At 34.9% G+C, this 18,615-nt stretch overlaps 1 protein-coding gene across 6 annotated transcripts in view; it reads left to right on the top strand.

Moving 5' to 3' along the window:
- The window catches only part of CDK14 (cyclin dependent kinase 14), a 249,999-nt gene that overhangs the window by 149,279 nt on the left and 82,105 nt on the right, over positions 1-18,615 (top strand). For all 6 annotated transcript variants that reach the window (XR_015740368.1, XM_026716071.2, XM_087917907.1 and 3 more), the window contains 2 exons: positions 5,569-5,662; positions 11,875-11,938. Coding sequence is in view for 5 of the 6 variants with exons in the window: in XM_026716071.2 (XP_026571856.1) it covers positions 5,569-5,662; positions 11,875-11,938 (158 nt within the window). In the remaining variant the exon portion in view is untranslated. The remainder of the gene's footprint in view (positions 1-5,568; positions 5,663-11,874; positions 11,939-18,615) is intronic.

Genomic DNA, 18,615 nt, shown 5'->3' with positions numbered 1-18,615 from the left:
CACTGCACCTAGATGTATTCTGCATTGTAACATTTATTTAACCAGCATCACTGCTTCAACTATCCAAACTTATTTGGCATTTTCCTATCCTGCAAGCCTATGCCTGAAACATCTTCCTAGAATGACTGTCTGAAATTATTTAATTCAGTTTAGATTTCTTCTTAAATTTTTATCATTTCCTTTTTTTATTTTATTGCAGGTTGCAATAAATAAATATAAATATGCAAAACATATTTATTAAACTAGACAATCCATGACTCATTGTTCAGAAGCATTTTCTTATCTAACATTCACCTATGCCCCAACCCATGTACTCCATATAAATACATGACATCTCTCATGTTTTCCCCATGTACCATCCCCAACCTGTACCCTTTGCCTGTGTTCCCTATCAGCCCCATTTATTTGTTTGAAGTTGGTATGGAACATCAGTAATCACAAACAAGTTTATTCTTCCTGCTGGCTTTCCTATGTATTTATGGGAAACTCTCAGGAAGCATTGAAATAATCTGTTTGTGGCAGCATAGCAGTGCTAAAGTGGCCACAACTTTAACAAATTTCATTCCCATGGAAAAACTAGCATTCTGGCCCATTTGAGTTATCTTGTTTCAAACATTGCCCTATGATCCATCGTTTCACCTAATTGAAGGTTACAAAAGACACAATAACTTTAGAATTATATAGATAGCAATTCAATCTATTTCAGGTTGCCTATAACTGTGTTTACTATCTTCTATTATAGAAATTCTATAATTATTTTAAATTACAATAGAAAGCCTATACCTGGATAAGCATCAGAAACAGTATAACACAGGGGTAATGTTATTGAGAAATTAATACAGAAGAAAATAATATTTGTACTTGTGGTTACTTGTACATTACATTTTATTTTTGATTCCTCTGTAATAGAGGAAGAGATGTGTGCTGTATAACAATGTGATTTGTGTGGAAATATGAATGGAGAAATTAATAGAAATAAAGTATATTCATGGGTACTATTTGCACATCTATACATGTATGCAAATTGTGAAAGTTATCCCTTAATTTTCATAATTCATCAGTCATAAATCCTTCATCTGGAAATTACAGTATTTGGTTGCTATAGTTGTTAAGGTTTTTTTTTAAAAAGGCAAAGAAATACAAATTTAACCATAGGACAATGGTGGGAAGCAGGTGGCAGTGGCTGTAAGCTATTTATACACTTCATTTGTCACTGTATGTCATTGGAAAGTAACCAAAAGCTAATGATTCATATTCAATATTAATATTCTCCAGCTTTCTGTGTAAATAGCCACTAGCTATTTAAGAATATTAATGAAGCTATCCATGGCATTAGTGATAGTAAAAACAAGCAGTGGGAATCATTGTGGAATATATTATAGTGTACTAGTCCGTCTCACCATATAACTAAGTGATTTGTAATATGTTAGAAATATTATATAATATAAATCTGCTCCAGTTTATTATTTTAGTGCCTTTCTTTTAGGATAGTTAGTATTCTTATTTAATATGATTACAAGTATAAATCCATGTATTTTTTAAAAAAATGTCAACAAAGTAATCCTGAAAGTTAAATATGATTTTTTCTATTTTTATTTATTTTATCTTTCCTAGCTTTTGTCCTGTGGTTAAGCAAAAGAGGAGAAAGATGCTAAACAACATGACATGATTAGGATTTCATTGTTGCTTTTCCCTTTTAGTTTGCACTGATAAGTAAAGAAGAATATAAAACTAGAAGCTGTATAGGTCCTGGAATTTGATTTTTACAGTCCTCTGCTATCTAAGCAAAAGCAGTGAACCCGTTTGGTTCTTGATATATATCTTTCATATGTCCACTTTAATACCTCACTGATGCATCCCTCCAGTTTAGATTTTTCATTCCTTTTATATTTTGGAGGTAGAGATCAGTAGGATATTAAAGAGAAAGACAGAACATTGTATATCTTTCTAGAGTATTTATAGTTCATTTGAGACCATGATTAATTTGAAACTTGAATAATGGGTAGCTTTCTGCAGTGATGTTGCTTCTTGTTATTTTCTATAGTAACATGTCCCATCGGCCTTTGCGATGGCCTGTAGTTAGTGATGATAGGAGCACCACTTTTAGGTAGTCCTCATGTACTAAACACAGTTGTAATCAACAAGTTTGTACAGAGGCCATGTGAAAGCATACCCTTCTCTTGTGCAGCTTATGAAACCGCATTCTCATGGTGTTTTTGGTGGTTCCAGAGGCTATGTGACAACATGGTATGCTCATGGCCTCCAAACTCTCTGGGAGTTAAGTGAAAGGGCAGTACTCTTGCACTGCCTCTGACACCTCTCAAAATTGGTATGGTGAGTAGAATCCTTCTTGTGGAAAATGCTTTTGTTTTAAAAATAGTAAGATAAGGGTTTTTAAATTGGACACTAAAATGAATTAGATTTCAATCAAAAGAGACATATTGAAATTTGGCTAATGGTTACAGAATGGTGCAAAATACTCTGATACTGGAAATGTTAAGGGATAGTTTTGAAAAACAAAATCAGAAATAAATATTAATGTTGTCCTGTCAATGTTTGTGGAAGTGATGTTGGTGGTTCTTTGATTAGGCTGTTGTTTACTGAGAGAGGCAGAGAAGTAAACAATAGCCCAACCAAGGAACACCAAGATCGTTTCCACCAACATTAACAGAGTAAGCCACTGGTATAAAAAATGAGAGCAAGTCCCATTCCCTTCTAAGATCGATGATATTATTTAGTTTGGTAATGAAATGTCTGCAAGAAAACAGCCAAGCTGCTTTCTGACACCATGGACCCTGTGGTTCAATCTGAACTTTGTTGCTGTTAGTTGCGAAGTCGTGCCTGACCCATCGTGACCCCATGGACAATGTTCCTCTAGGCCTTCCTATCCTCTACCATCTTCTGGAGTCCATTTAAGCTCATGCCTACTGCTTCAGTGACTCCATCCAGCCAGCTCATTCTCTGTTGTTTCGTTCTTCTATTGCCCACAAATTTTCCAGCATCTTTTCCAGTGAGTCCTTCCTTCTCATTAGGTGGCCAAAGTATTTGAGTTTCATCTTCAGGATCTGGCCTTCTAAAGAGCAGTCAGGGTTGATCTCCCCTAGGACTGACCGGTTTGATCACCTTGCAGTCCAAAGGACGTGCAGGAATCCTCTCCAGTTCAAAGGCCTCAATTCTTTGCCACTCAGCCTTTCTTATGGTCCATTTTTCACAGCTATACATTGCAACTGGGAAAATCATAACCTTGACTATATGCACTTTTGTTGGCAGGGTGATGTTTCTGCTTTTTAGTGTGCTGTCTAGATTTGCCATAGCTTTCCTCCCCAGGAGCAAGCATCTTTTAATTTCTTGGCTGCAGTCCCCATCTACAGAGATCTTGGAACCCAGGAAAATAAAATCTGTCACTACGTCCATTTCTCCCTATCTGTTTGCCAGGAATTGAGAGGGCTGGATTCTGAACTACAAATATCCTTTTCTATCAATCCTACCTACATAATTCCACACAAAATTCATGAAGTCAGTTCAGCTTACTGAAGTAATAAATGTTAATTTATTAATATTTTGGTTTTTAGAGTTCATTGCAAAGAGAATGAATTGAGGATATTGGAGTCTTTTACTTGCATATTAGTAGGGTGTACTTTTTGTTCTTTTCTCCTCTCCTTATTGAATACTAACCTTAAATTGATGGTCATAAATGAAATGTTCTTTGGAGTGATTAAAGGTAGTTTTGCCCAATCAAACCCAAATATATTTTAGGGTCCTGCCAAAGAATCAGGAGGATTAATCCATCTTTCTAATGATTCCAACATTAAAGGAGAAGGGCACTGTTTTCCATTATTTTGGAAATAGGCTTTTGAATAAAAAGTATATACAGAGAGTGTTTTTCCTCTTTGGAAACAAAACTTTAATTCTATATATTCAACTACCAGGAGGAGGTTTATTTATTTATTTATTATATTTTCATCCCCTCCCCTTTATTACTTTATAAGTAAATCAGATATCAATATATATTATTTAATTAAGGATTTATTGGTGTCCTGATTTTGTTAATTTTGAAATAATTCAAGGTGTTTAGATATACCTAATATTCCTTCCTTCCTTCTATTTTCCCCACAACAATCCTGTGAAGTGGATTGAACTGAAAGAGAATGTTCAAAATCATCCCACTGGTTTTCATGACTAAAGTGGGACTAGAACTCACATTCTATTGTTTTCTAGTCTAAATATTAAATATTAAATCAAATTGGGTGGGGTAGCATTCCTATACCAAATAGTGGTGAGTTACTGCAAAATTATTTTGATTATATTCAAGTTGTTAATGTGCAATTACAGAAATAGTTTTCATAGAAATATTGATTATGACTTTATGACTTCCATATTAAGCTTAATTTTTTACAAAAGCATTGCTGAAGCTGATTATTGATGGATTGTGAATAGAATATTCTACATAAATAGTCATAAGAAACTCAAAGAAGCCTCTGGAGGTGTGGAAAGCATTCAGTATGTATACATTCTAGAAGGTATACATATATCGTCTTCTTTGTTCTTTAAGCACCCAATCACTTTATTTCATTGCAGTTTCTAATGGAAGTTTGTAATGATTTGCGCTATCATCTTAAAAAATTAGAATGGCTCACAAATTTGCTTTTTAAATTTGTAGTTGCAATATAAGAATTTTTTAAAAATTATTCATATGCTAGCAGTTATGGGTTTTTTTTCATGACTGTACATGTATATATAACTTCCATGAAACTGCATGCAAACATATGGTTAAAGTTACTTTTTTATTCCTATGTCCTTAACCGAAGATTGGTACACTTCTATCTGGGATGGCCATCCTCATCAACAAGGGCGCATCTTCAGGACATACATGGAATGATGGAGGAGGAAGGGGACATCCACTTAGCAGCCAGATCAGCCTAATCAAACCCTGGCGATCAATGGGATAACAGATGTCTCTGCCAGATTGCCCTCACATTTTTTTATTCCAATACTAGGTTTCTGTACAAGATCATCAATGTCGATGCCATGAAACACAATACTCTGTGTTAGAAAGAAAAAAAGACAACAGTCTGCAATTAAAATTAAACAATCACTTTACTTCCATGATTTAGATAAATATCTACAAAACCTGTTTATATTTTTATTCTGGTTGTCTTAGTAATAGTTCAATACCTATTTGAACAAGGTTTGTCTTGAGTGTGGGGAGGGGGTCTTCTGCAAAGTTCCAGTTGAGATGCTATATGCATATACCAATAAATAAAAAAAATGTGAGCCACATCTAGTAACAATAAAATAAATGGTTATGAAGTTTTTCTTTATTCTATTTCTTGTGATACTAGAGCCTTCTATCGCTATAATTTTGTTAAGAGAAAGGGATAGCAGTTTTCAGTGCTCTATTTGAAGCTGTTTTGTAAAAAGAACAAGTCTGAGTTTTTCATAGGCAATAACAGTAATGTTTCTCATACTTACTCACAATGAAGAATCCAATAAAACTATCTGCAGGGTGTGTACGAGGGTTCATGCAGATTTTTTTGCCCTGTAATTTATTTTATTCTTGTTTTTTAGGGGAGTTGGTTGCATTTTTGTGGAAATGATTCAAGGAGTTGCTGCTTTTCCAGGAATGAAAGATATTCAAGATCAGCTTGAAAGAATTTTTCTGGTAAGTTCATCTAACCCTTCTAGTGAGTTTTAATTTTGTTACCACCCTGCTCTTATATAAAAAATGGAAAACTGAGAATTGTTTTAGATTATTAATATTTTTGAACAAAACAGTGCATTAACTAAAAGGATCTGTTTCAATTATAAAATCATTAATTACTAAGGACATTTTTTTTCCTTCTCTAATGAAGAACTTTTCATTTGTAGACTGATTCTGTAGAGGTTTCCTTATATTCAAACAAGAGGTTCTTATTTTGAACATTATTATTTTGGGATTGATGGTTCATGTCTGTATCACTTTCCTTTTGCACTGTCCATGTGGAATATAAATGTTCAGTTTTATATGTTCTATTCATTGTTTTAATAACTACAGCTCTACATTTATTATCCTTTTCAATTGAAATGCTAATAAATACTTAATATATCATTTTGTAAAAATGTTCTTTTAGATTAAAACCATACCTTATTGAATATATTCATTTTCTAAATTCAATTTCAACAACATGTTCCAAAATTTCTAAAAATGAATTCATCACATTTTCAAATTTATTTTCTTATAGGTTCATGACAAATTGTATTCCCAGTGTCAATCTTAAATTCAGATTTGGAATGGAGATCCTGAACGTGTTCTGTTATGATTTAAAATTGTACCTGTGGATCTACTTTTAGTTCCATTAAAACAATTTTATTTTAATCAACATCATAATAAACACTCATTTCAAAAATACACTCTTTTTGAAATGCGTGTTTCAAAAGTCAGTTTTGTCATTTGCTTGTGAAACATCCTCAGTGGTTTGAGAAGTTCCTTTACACGGTTTCATTGTTTTATTCCCACTGTTTCAATTATTTTGTTTGAACATTTCTCTAAAATGCGTCTCATGACATCCAGCTGAGTTGGTTTCCTCCTTTGTAATTTGATATTCACCTTGTTTATTCAATCAAACCTGGCTTTCCCACTCTTTTGTATTCTTTGACTCCCTCTTGTGGCCAAAGAGCAAATACTTCAGGTGGCAGTCCTACAAGTGTGAACATATTTTAAATCAATCAGGTTGTTAAGGTTGGAAGCTTTTACTCTCTCACAAGCACCTGAGAGTTATGAGTTATAGATCCTGGCAGGTTTATAGATTTATAGCATGGCAGATTTATAGAAATAGGCAAAATTGTGTCTTAAATTCTTATGTTTCTCAGATACAATTATAAAAATAAAGTTATTTTTTCTTTTTTTTTCTATTAGGACCACTCCTCCTTTTAAAAATTACCAAAAGAATTTTTGTTTATATGAATTATGTTGAACAATATTTACCCAATTAAAAGTACACTCATTTGCAGCTGCTACCACTCTGTGGAATTATATTATTAATAATATTATAATTAATATTATTAATATTATAATTATATTATTAATCATTTGGCAAATAATTATGATTTCATGGTCTCCCAAGAACATATTGGGCAATCTCCAGGGGTCTAAGATCATACTTTAAGAAACATTACTCTAGACAAAGGGGGTCAAACTCATGTCATCATAACGGCGGCATCATGTGACATATCAGGACTTTTTTTTTTCCCCCTTCACTAGACCAGGTGTGGCTGTAGTCAGCGTGTGATGCATCCGGCCCATAGGGCAGGAGTTTGACAGCCTTGCTTTAGACTAATGTGGCATAACTAACATACCTTAGCATACTGTACAGATGGCAGACTGCATAGGATTTAGTAGGCACTATTGAATATACTCAAAATTTAACACATAAAATGTTTAATATGTAATTACTAGGAGCTTTAATTGGGTAGAGAAGCAAACAAGAAACCAATGCCATTACCTGTTTTAAAAACTTTAATCAGTCACTAGGTAAAAACGTGTTTTTAGAATTAGCTGTACCTCTGAATCATCTTCAAGGACAGTTCCATATAAATTAAATTCAGTAATCAAGATTCAGGATGATAAAGATGAGTCACTATCACTAGAACCGTGATGGTGAACCTATGGCATGCATGCCACACGTGGTACGCAGAGCTATTTGTGCCAGCACACGAGCTGCAGGCAAACTTAACTCACTGGGCATTTGTGCGTCTCACAGCTGATTTTCGGCCGGTTTGAGGCCTTTTTCAGCCTCCCAAAGGCTTGAGGAAGGCTTCTGCAGGCTTTGTAGGCTGAAAACTAGCCCTGTTTTGTCACTTCTTGTTTTTCCGAAAATATTGACAGTGATGAAACGAGGCTAGTTTTTGGCCTGCAAAGCCTGCAGAAGCCTTCCTCAAGCCTTTGGGATGCCAAAAAGGCCTCAAACCGACCGAAAATCAGCTGTGAGGCACAGTGCAGGTAAGGGGCGGGCGGGTGGGGATTATGCGCGCATGCATAGTGGGCCTTGGGGGTGCATTGCCTTCTGGGTGCTGGCACACGAATGTGAGCATGCAAGCATGCACACAATTTTTGGCACAGGAGCCCAAAAAGATTAGCCACCACTCCAGGACCTCCCATTCCTGAAAAGACCACAAGTGGCACATTAGTGAAAGCCAGGCAAAGACTCTTCTAAACTTCACCTGCTAATATAGCTAGTCCTCAACTTACAACCACCATTGACCCAAAAATTATGTTGCTAAGTGAGACAATTCATAATGAGTTTTGCCCCATGTTATGACCATACTTGCCATAGTCATTAAGTGAATCATTGCAGTTAAGTGAGTAATACAGTTGTATGAATTTGGCTTCCCTATTGACTTTGCTTGTCAGAAGGTTACAAAAGGGATCGCATGACCCTGGGATATTCCAGCTACCCTAGATACGAACCAGTTGTCAAGCACCAAAATTTTGATCATGTGACCCATGGGGATACCGCAATAGTCATAAGTGTAAAAAATGGTCATAAGTCACTTTGGTCAGTGCTGTTATAACTTTGAACTGTCACTAAACGAATGGTTGTAAGTGAAGGACTATCCATACATCAGAATGTACAGTCTAGGAAAGCTTCCAACTGGAAGATGTTCAATTGCACCTAATGCTACAAATAGAAGTCACCTGAAGTTCCAATATGTCTGCTGCATGTGTTGGTACCTCTTGGTAGAATATGCATATTTTCATGGACTCACCTAGTAGAAACATAATCAAAGAATCATACCTAGACCACAGCTTCTTGATAAGCTAGAAAAATTGTGGGGTAGACAACGTCACCACTAGATAGATATGTAACTGACTACAAACCCTACTCAATAAATTGTTCTTAATGTAATACATCTACATGGAGGAAAGTAAGCAGTGGGATATCACAAGATTTCATGTTGGGCCCAGTGCTCTTCATAAAGACTTAGATGAGGGAATAGAAAGGGAACTCATCAAATTTGCAGATGACACTAAGCTGGCAGGTATAGCCAACACCTCAAAAACTCAAGATCCAAAAAGATCTTGACAGATTTGAGTAATGGGCCTTATCCAACATAATGAAATTTAATGTGGACAAAAACAAGGTTTTACACCTAGACAGGTGTAAAATCCAAAGGTACAAATACAGATTAAATGAAACTTGGCTCAAAAATAGTAACTATGAGAGGGAACTTGGAGGTCCTAGTCGATGATCATTTAAACATGAGCCAGCAATGTGCAGCAGCAACCAAAAAAGCTAATACAACCCTTGGTTGTATAAACAGAATCAAGATCATATGAAGTATTTGTACTGTTTTATAAATCCTTAGTAAGACCACATCTGGAATACTGCATCAGTTTTAGTTACCACATTACAAAAAAGATGTCAAGATTTGGAAAAAGTGCAAAGAAGAGCAACTAAGATGATTAAAGGCCTGAAAACAAAAGCATATGAAGAACGGTCTCAGGAATTGGTTTGGCTTGACTAGAGGAAAGAAGGACTAGGGGTGACATGATAGCAGTATTCCATATTTGATGGGCTACCACAAAGAAGAGCGGTCAACTTATTTTCCAAAGCACCAGAAGGCAAGACAAGAAACAATGGATAGAACCAAACCAAGGAGAGAAGCAACAAGGTTAAGGAGAAACTTCCTAACAGCGAGAACAATTAACCAATATAAAAGCTTGCCTTCAGAAATCGTAGGCCCTTCATCACTGGAGGTTTTTAAGAGAAGACTGGAGAGCCACCTTTCTTAAATGGTATAGGGCATCCTGCTTGAGCAAGGGTTTGGACTAGAAAAACTCCATGTTCCCTATCAATTCTATTCTGATTGATATTGATATCAATTCATTAGATTTTTCCCAGCGGGTATCTACCACCAAATAAACATGAATGACTTTAGACAAAAGAACTATGAAGCTTGAAGCTATTATTTCTTCTGACCTACCATTCCCCAACTACTAGACTACATTCTACAGATATACATTCTACAGATATAATGAGGACAGATATTATTGATGATTTGCAACCCTTGCTGCTATGAGTTATCTTTGTTTGATCATAGTTGTTCCTTTTTACCAATATCTCTCAGGCATCTCTTCTATAATAAAGGCTCATGTTAGTGAAAGTTACAAAAATGATAAGATTTTCTTAAAAAAAAATCAATTTAGAGAAGTATGTTAGACTGATACTATTATGTGGCAATCAAAGTATTTTGAGCCATCTGCTAACTTTTCTTTAATAATGAAGATTGATTGATTTGGTCTGTGTCTAGGTGTTAGAAAAAAATATACATACTGTATTTTTCATTTCATCAGACACACTTCCCCCGCCCCAAAGTGGATAGAAATGTCTGTGCATCTTATGACGCAAATACTAGTGAATAGCAGCTGGGCCAGCGGGCTGGTGGTGGTGCATTCTTCTACAATGCTGAACCCTGTTTCTTCTGTCTTTGTCATTGCCTGCCTCTTCTGTCTCTTTTCCGCAGTACAGGAATCAATAGGCAGAGCTGGCACACGAGAGGACAGCTATCTGTGGTCCTCTCAGGCTTCACCTCCTGCTCTCACTACACTGCTGCTCCATATTTGGCTCATATTTTTTTTCCTCTTCTGAAACTAGGTGCATCTTATGGTCAGATATGTCTTAATGGAGTGAAAAATACAGTATATGTTGGGTAAATAATTTAATAAGTTTAAGAAGATGTCAATGGAATAAAGCAACTTGGTATTTCTTTGCAGTTTTATTTTGCTTTTTGCTTTGGGTCCAATCTTAAGTTATCATTTTAGTAAGTAAAGTAGTTACTTGAAGAAATTGTGTAAGTGAGATCTGGCAATAGCTGTTTACCTCCTCTCCCCTGCCCCTTGGTCTGTTTATTGCTTCATGGTTCATTCTGAAAGCGTTACTACTTCGAAACTGGATTTGTACCTGTATAAAATATTTTTAAAATTAAGAACTCTTGGTTCTTCAAAAAAAAATGTGCAAATTGAACTAGTCTCAGATAATCTACAAAATATAAGGAAATTGATGAAATAAGTGATTGTATATGAAAGGTTGAAACTCAGTACTTTTTAAAATATAGCCATAAGATCTGGTTTTTCATCAGGTTAGGTTTCTTAATATTAATTTACTAAAGCCATATTGTTTTCTAAGAAAGGCAATCCTGAATTTAATGTACCTGCATGAACAAGCTTCCAGTGGAAATTTCCCTGCCTGATAATAATGTATTTTCAACAAATAAAAAAGATTATCCTCCCACTTTAGAAAATAAATTATTTAGGGGAAAAAATCTAATGTTGTTTTGAGAGAATACAGTAATAAGAGTAGAGGACTTTCTAAATTAAATTTCTGCTTCCATCTGCTGGGCATGCTAAATATTGCAGGGTAGATTTAACTCAACAAAAGCTCTAAGGCAGGGGTGTCAAACTCACAGTGTCACAGCAGTGTCATGACTTTTCTGCCCTTCGTTAAACTGGGCATGGGTGTAGCCAGCATGTGATGCATGTGGCCCACGGGCTGGGAGTTTGACCTGCTCTAAGGCAATCTGTCTCTGTGTGCACAGAGTACTCAGTTTAAATGAATTAAAAAATTTATCATGTAATTTTAATACACTTACACTTTGCATGTATACCCCTCAGTTTTGAATTAGTAGCCTCGAGCTCCTTTTAATTAGATAATAATAATTAGGAATAATAGGTCTTCCAATGTGGAAATAATTTGTGACAAAAATAGTTATAAAGTTTGATGGATTGATATTTATAAATTATATAAATTGTATATAAGTTTAAAAATTAATTCTATGTCTCAGTTAAACTTTTTAATCCAAGTTAAAAAAAGCTTCATTATAAATTATCATCTACAGGTTCTGGGAACTCCAAATGAAGAGTCATGGCCTGGAGTTGATGCTCTACCACATTTCAAGCCAGGTTGGTTTTGCATGTTATTAAAGTGTTATATATACTGAAAAGATACTGGGTTATATGAACAGAAGCACCATTTCAAAGTTTAGTATGTTAGTAGAAAAAAGTCATTTCAAAATTATGATTTCTAATAAACTAAAAGTTAAATTATATAAACATTTAATTTAATATCTGATTGGAGATATTTTTCTTTATCAGGAATCAATCTTGGCTTGAAATTTATATATATTTTATTATGTATTTCGTAAGAAACATTAGGAACATGCTTGAATGAACAATCTGTGAGGCCTTCCCATAGATATACATTAATTTTAGCTAGGGAGAACATGGCTTTTGTGCCATCTATTTACTTCTATTTATGTCAATTCCTATATTATCTCTTCAAGACATTTAGTCCTGGGAGACTTTCATCAGTGTTTGGAAACATCGCAATCTTTCCGTATCCCATTTTGGCATCTCTTTTATCAAGAAACCAAAATGCAATTTTACACTTTATTAGGAATTGTAAAGGGAGCTGAAGCATCTCAGCTCAATGATTTAGAGGTCTTAAAGAAGAAGGTACTTAACCAATAAATCAATACCTATGTTGTTGTTCTTAAAGAAGATAATTACTGTATTTTCTGAAATAGTGAATTGAATATGGACCCATTCATCTCTGAAACTGATATCCAGATTTTTCAGAATCAGCTGTTGTAACATTGTTTTTGATCATTGTTTTTGAATACAGTATTGCTTCAACAAAATTAGGATGTACAAAGTGGGAATGTGGTATGAAAAGCATAGAGCATAATAAGCCAGATTGGTAACAGTAATAACACTTAGACTTATATACTGTTCCATAGTGCTTATAGCATTCTCTGAGTGCTTTTCAATGTCAGTATATTTCTACCAACAATCTGGCTCCTCATTGTACCAACCTTGGAATGATGGAAGGTTGAGTCAACCCTGAGCCCCATTAGAATCAAACTCAAGTCTATGAGCAGAGTTGCTTGCAATATTGCATTCTAACCACTGCCACCAGGGTTCAAAATTATTGTTTGTACTATTATCCATATACATATTATTTGTTTATGTAATATTTTTCTTCTTTTCAACAATGTTATCTTAACTTTTAGGGGCAAAGTACACTAAATATTAACTAGTTTTAAAAAATCCTCTACGTAAGCAAAAAATTATTTCAAACAAAACTTGCAATGTTTAGTTATTTCTTTCATTCTAAATTAATTAAGAAATTAAGTATTTTACAATAGTTTCTCAAAATGTCACTGAATTTAATGTTTCTTCTCATGTCTTATGTTTCTGTTGAAATGTTAATAATTCATTGTCCTAAGGACTGCCTTTTTGTTAAAGAATATTAATGAAATACTAATGGTTATTATTTTTATAATCTCAGAAAACTCATAGAATATGATTTGGTACAGAGTTTGAAATCTGGCTTGATTTTGTAAGTATAATCATTGTGACCTATGGTTTTGCACTTCTTGTTTCTAAAAGTATTTTTCAAAATACTTACTGAGCCAGTTCTTTTCTCTCAACCAAACAAGAATTTTTTTGCTGCAGGAAAAAATGAAGGAAGAAATGTTATATATTGCTTGGGTCTCCTGAAAGAAAATTGGGATATAGTCTTAATCAAATAAATAAAATACAACATGATATCTTTTATAACTTTCCGTTATTTTTTTTTTAAAAGTCATACTCTCCAACTGCCTTGTTGTATAAAAATTTAAAAGACTTTTAAAATTATATAAATCTGAGTTTATAGGATTTTGCATCTATTCCCATAAAATATTAAATTGCTAAGAACATTAAAATAACTTTTTAAAAATAAAATTATAATTGGAAAAATATGAAATTCATTTGAAGAAACTGTAGCTTTCTAAGACTGCTGGAAAACTTGATTTAAGAAGTGAAAAGTGTTTTGATGTTAGCTGGCAGTCAGGAAACAATTCTGATCTGTTATTGATTAATGGTGCTATACTACCTAATGTTTCTCTTTAGTCATATACTTTGTTTTGTTGAAGAGTGTTGAGGTAATTCCCCGTTAGGAGAATGAGTGCATACAGAGAGACGTATTGAAAGAAGTGTTTGATTAATACACACACAGCACACAGATACACTGTACAGTAAATGTAGGTTTTAACTTCCAGAAAGGTTTAAGCAAAGTTCAAACACAGTCCAAAATCATTCACAGGTTAAATCAGTCAGTTTTTAGTCCAGAGATAATCCAATAATAAAGATCAGTGTCAAAAAATAGTTCAGTATCAGACTTACATCAAATCCAGGAATAGCAGTCAGTTAAGAGGAAACGACAATATTCTCCAACAGAAGGAAACAGAGACTCACTGAGACTTCTTCTGAGACTAAGACTAAGACAACCCAGGTTTCTGGCTCCATCTTATGGCCATTTGAGAAAACACCCCCAACTACAGTTTTGCATTTTCTTAAAGATACAGTATTAAAATGTCTATCCTGGTTTATATATTTCCAACCCAAATAGCTGTTAGGTGACTTACATTCCTAACATTCTCCCCTTTTGGGTAGGACAATTTATACAACCTTACATTCTAAGTCCATAATCTTCACAGCTAGCCTTATGCTTTATAGAGCCTTGGACCTTTGTAAAATGATCTGCTATATTGTTTTCTGACATACAGTATTCCAGCTTAATCATCTTACTTTGCACACATTGTCTCACATTTAAATATCTTAAATCTTTGTGTTTCGTTCTTGTCTTAACAGCAATATTTGAAGCCATCTGTATTGCTGATTGGTTATCTTTGTAAACAACAATAGGATCTGTTACATTAATTCCCATATCAATTAATAATTGCTTATACAAAACTAAATCTGTACATAATAAAGACAAACATGAGAATTCAGCCTCCATTGTTGACAAACTTAGATGTTTTTGTCTAATAGACCTCCATCCAATCAATGCCTTTCCCAATAATACTATAGTACCCGATGTAGATTTTCGTGTATTTATGTCTGTAGCAAAACTTGCATCAGCATATGCAGTTAAACTCAGTTCATCTTTAGGCTTCAAATACAATGCATAATGCATTGTTTGTTTCAGATATCTTAACACATGTTTAGCAGTTTGCCAGTGCCTTTCAGTCAGCTCAGCATTAAATCTCCCTAATTGATTAACACTGTATGCAATATCTGGCTTTGACCAATTACTGAGATAAGATAAACTACCAATCAAGGACTGATAAATGTTCTTATCAAAAACAGGACTTTGAACATCACTATGGCTAAACTCCTGGCTCATTGGTGTTTTAGCCGGTTTACAAAGTTCCATTTTAAAACTTTTTAGTAATTGATTAATTTTATCTGCCTGTGAAATCTTGTATCCTCCCCTAGTTCTTTCTATCTGTAAACCAAGATATTGTTTGATTTGTCCTAACTGTTTTATTTTAAATTTCTTCTCTAACAGACAGATTATTTTAGTAGCTTCTTGTTCAGTTTTGGTGATTAATGCTATGTCATAAGTAAATAATAGCAACAATGAAATTACACCATTACTTTCTCTTTTAAACAAACATGGATCAGCCATGCCAGCTACAAAACCTATTTTAGTTAATTCCTTAGCTATACATTGGTTCCACTCATATCCTGATTGCTTCAAACCATAAAGACTCTTTCAATCTCCAGCAATCAGTTGTATTATCATTTGTGAGAGCTAAAGGTTTCTTTAAATATATAGTGTATTGCAGCGGTGCATGCAGGTAAGCTGTTTCTACATCCAAATGATTTATAATATATTTCTCCTTAGCTGCCCACACCAATGCTGCCCTTAATGTAGTAGCCTTCAGACTAGGTGCAAACACCTCATCATAGTCATTTGCTGTCTGATTGAACCCTTGTGCTACTAACCTGGCTTTATGGGTAACAGTCCCATCTACACCTGTCTTCAGTTTATAAATCCATTTACATCCTATGGCATGTTTACCTGGTGGTAACTTAACATTTTCATATACCTCCAGTCTTTTTAATGGTTCCAGTTCCTTATCCATTGCTTTCTGCCAAGCAGCCTGATGCTTAGCAGGATACAGTTTTAGTTCACTATAGTTACTTGGAATACAACACTAGCCTGATATCTATCAGGTGGTCTTGTTACTCGGGTTGAACCTTGGTAATACAGGGATTACTGGTGGACTCACCTGTGCCACCTGCTCCTGTTCTTCTACCTCCTCCTGTGCCTGTTCTCCTACTTCCTTCTGTTCTTCCTCTTTAATGGCTATTTGTGGTTTACTTATTTTATCTTTAGGGATTATTTGGGTGTCAATAACGATATCAGTGCTGGATTCCTGTTCCAGTTTATCCCGCCCAGTGTGATCAAGAAATTTTGCATTAGCACTACAATAAACATGAGCTGTGCCTTGATCCCAGAGTCTAAATGATCTATGGTTGGCCTCATAACCCACAAAAAAAAAAAAAAAACCCAAAAAACATTTTAGCTCTATGTTGCCCTTTCAGTTTTACTTGTGAGGGAATATGCACCCATGCTGGAGCTCCAAATGTGTGTAGGTAATTAAATTTGGTTTACTGCCATGCCAATGAGTGAATGGGAATTCACCAGTTGTTGTATTTACATTGTTCAACACATGGTTGCTACACATTATGGCCTCACCCCACAGTGTTTCAGGTAAACCTGCATCAGATAATATAGTGCGAGCCATGGCTTGTAATGTTTGCCCTCTTCGTTCTATAAATGAGTTATGTTGTGGTCTGTAAGGTGCAGAATGTTTATGCTCCACACCAGCCAATTTTAACATAGTTTGGAATCTCTTGTTAACAAACTCAGTCCCATTATCAGTAACTAAAGTAATTACTTTACTTTTCATTTTTCTCTCAGTAAACCTTAGCCAGATAAAGAGATGTTGGAATGTTTCTGTTTTGTTTTTCATAAGATAAGCATGTTTTGTTTTTCAGAAACCGTATTGTGACTAATGGTCCATAATACTCAAAATATAACAGGCACCTCCTAGACTTGGTTTCTTAGGACCAATTATGTCAGCAAAAACAACCTCTAAATGTTCTTTGGTCTTAAACCCATTTAGTCTGTTTGCAGGAGTAACCTTACTCTTCTCTTGGCTATAAGCATTACAGTTTAAATACTTGCTACAGGGTTTCAATTTTACTCCCTCTGACAATTCAACAATTTGAGCATTTTGAAATTAATGTGCCCTAGACGTCTATGCGGTAGATATATACATTCATCATGTGGCTTAACACTGTTATAAACTGAGTTAGCCATTTCAACTGGTCATCATGTATCACATATAAATCATTCTCTAATGGAGCAGTAACAGTTTTACCCTCTTTCTTTATTATACATTTATCTCCCCTAAAGGTTATTACATAACCAAAATTAACTAAAGCCCTTACTGATAATAAATTAAATTTCAGTTTAGGTACATATAACATAGTTAAATGTTTGTTTATACAAGAACAATATGCAGTACCTTCATCTGATGCTTTAATCTTCCATCCATTTGCCAATGATACATGTTGTTTACTCGTGGACATCTTTACAAACCTTTTTCTATCTTTAGTAATGCATTGCGATGCTCCACTAGCAACAACCCACAAATCATGGTTTACAGTTGAATTGCTAGACATAGCTAAACTAACCTTCTTAGCCTTTGGGTGATTACCAGTATTCTGTCTTTTCCCCTTCTTACAGAATCTAGCTTTATGTCCCCTAGCCCTACAAGAAAAACATTTCCTAACAGTATAGGCAGTTGAAGACAAATCCTCTTGTGGTTGTTCCTTCCTCAGTTGGTCCCTATCCAGCCGTCTTCTTGCTTCTTCTGACAACCTTCCGGTTGTGTCAGTCAATGTCAGTTTATTTCTGGGCAGGACTTCCAGTGAAGATACGTAATCATTGTAACTTTCATCCAATGAGGAAAGAATGATATAAACTTGATGCAGCTCTGAAAATATCTGTTCCTTTTCATGTAGCTCTTGAAAAGTTCTTTTCATGAAGTTCAAATGAGCTAACATATCTCCACCTTTCAGAAGATGTACTCTAAACCGTTTACGTGTAAGATGTATGTTGTGCACCTACACTGTCACGAACATAAATCCTCTTCAAATTCTCCCAGCACCTAGCAGCAGACTCTTCTCCACGAATATGGACTAGCTGCTGGTCACTCAGTATTAATCCAATTATACAAAGAGCTCGTTCGTTGTTCTGTTTAAAGTCAGCAAGCTTCTTGGCATCGTCCTTATTAGCTGGATCCCAAACGGTTACATCCGGTGGGTCTTGAACTACAGTCCATAAACCTTCTCTATGCAGAAGTAGCCTGCACTTCATAGACCAGGAAACATAGTTTGTTCCATCCAACCGGGTTATCAGTGATAGACTTGTTGAAGTGTCTTGTGCCATCTTTACCAGGATAGTAACCCACAATTAAACAGTAAACAGCTGTCTGTATACAGTACTGTGCATTCACACTAACTCTCAGTTATCTGAGCCTGGTATGGCCTGGGCCCAAAACCAGTGTTGAGGTAATTCCCCATTAGAATGAACGCATACAGGGAGACGTATTGAGAGAAGTGTTTGAATAATACACACACAGCACATAGATACACTGTAGAGTAAATGTAGGTTTTTACTTCCAGAAAGGTTTAAGCAAAGTTCAAATACAGTCCAAAGTCATTCACAGGTTAAA

This window comes from Pseudonaja textilis, chromosome Z (assembly GCF_049901715.1).
Source record: "Pseudonaja textilis isolate UNSWEBS1 chromosome Z, rPseTex1.2, whole genome shotgun sequence".
In the NCBI taxonomy this organism is placed as follows: Eukaryota; Metazoa; Chordata; class Lepidosauria; order Squamata; family Elapidae; genus Pseudonaja; species Pseudonaja textilis.
Note: the sequence above shows the minus strand (reverse complement) of the source record. Positions and strands in the feature narration are given on the sequence as shown.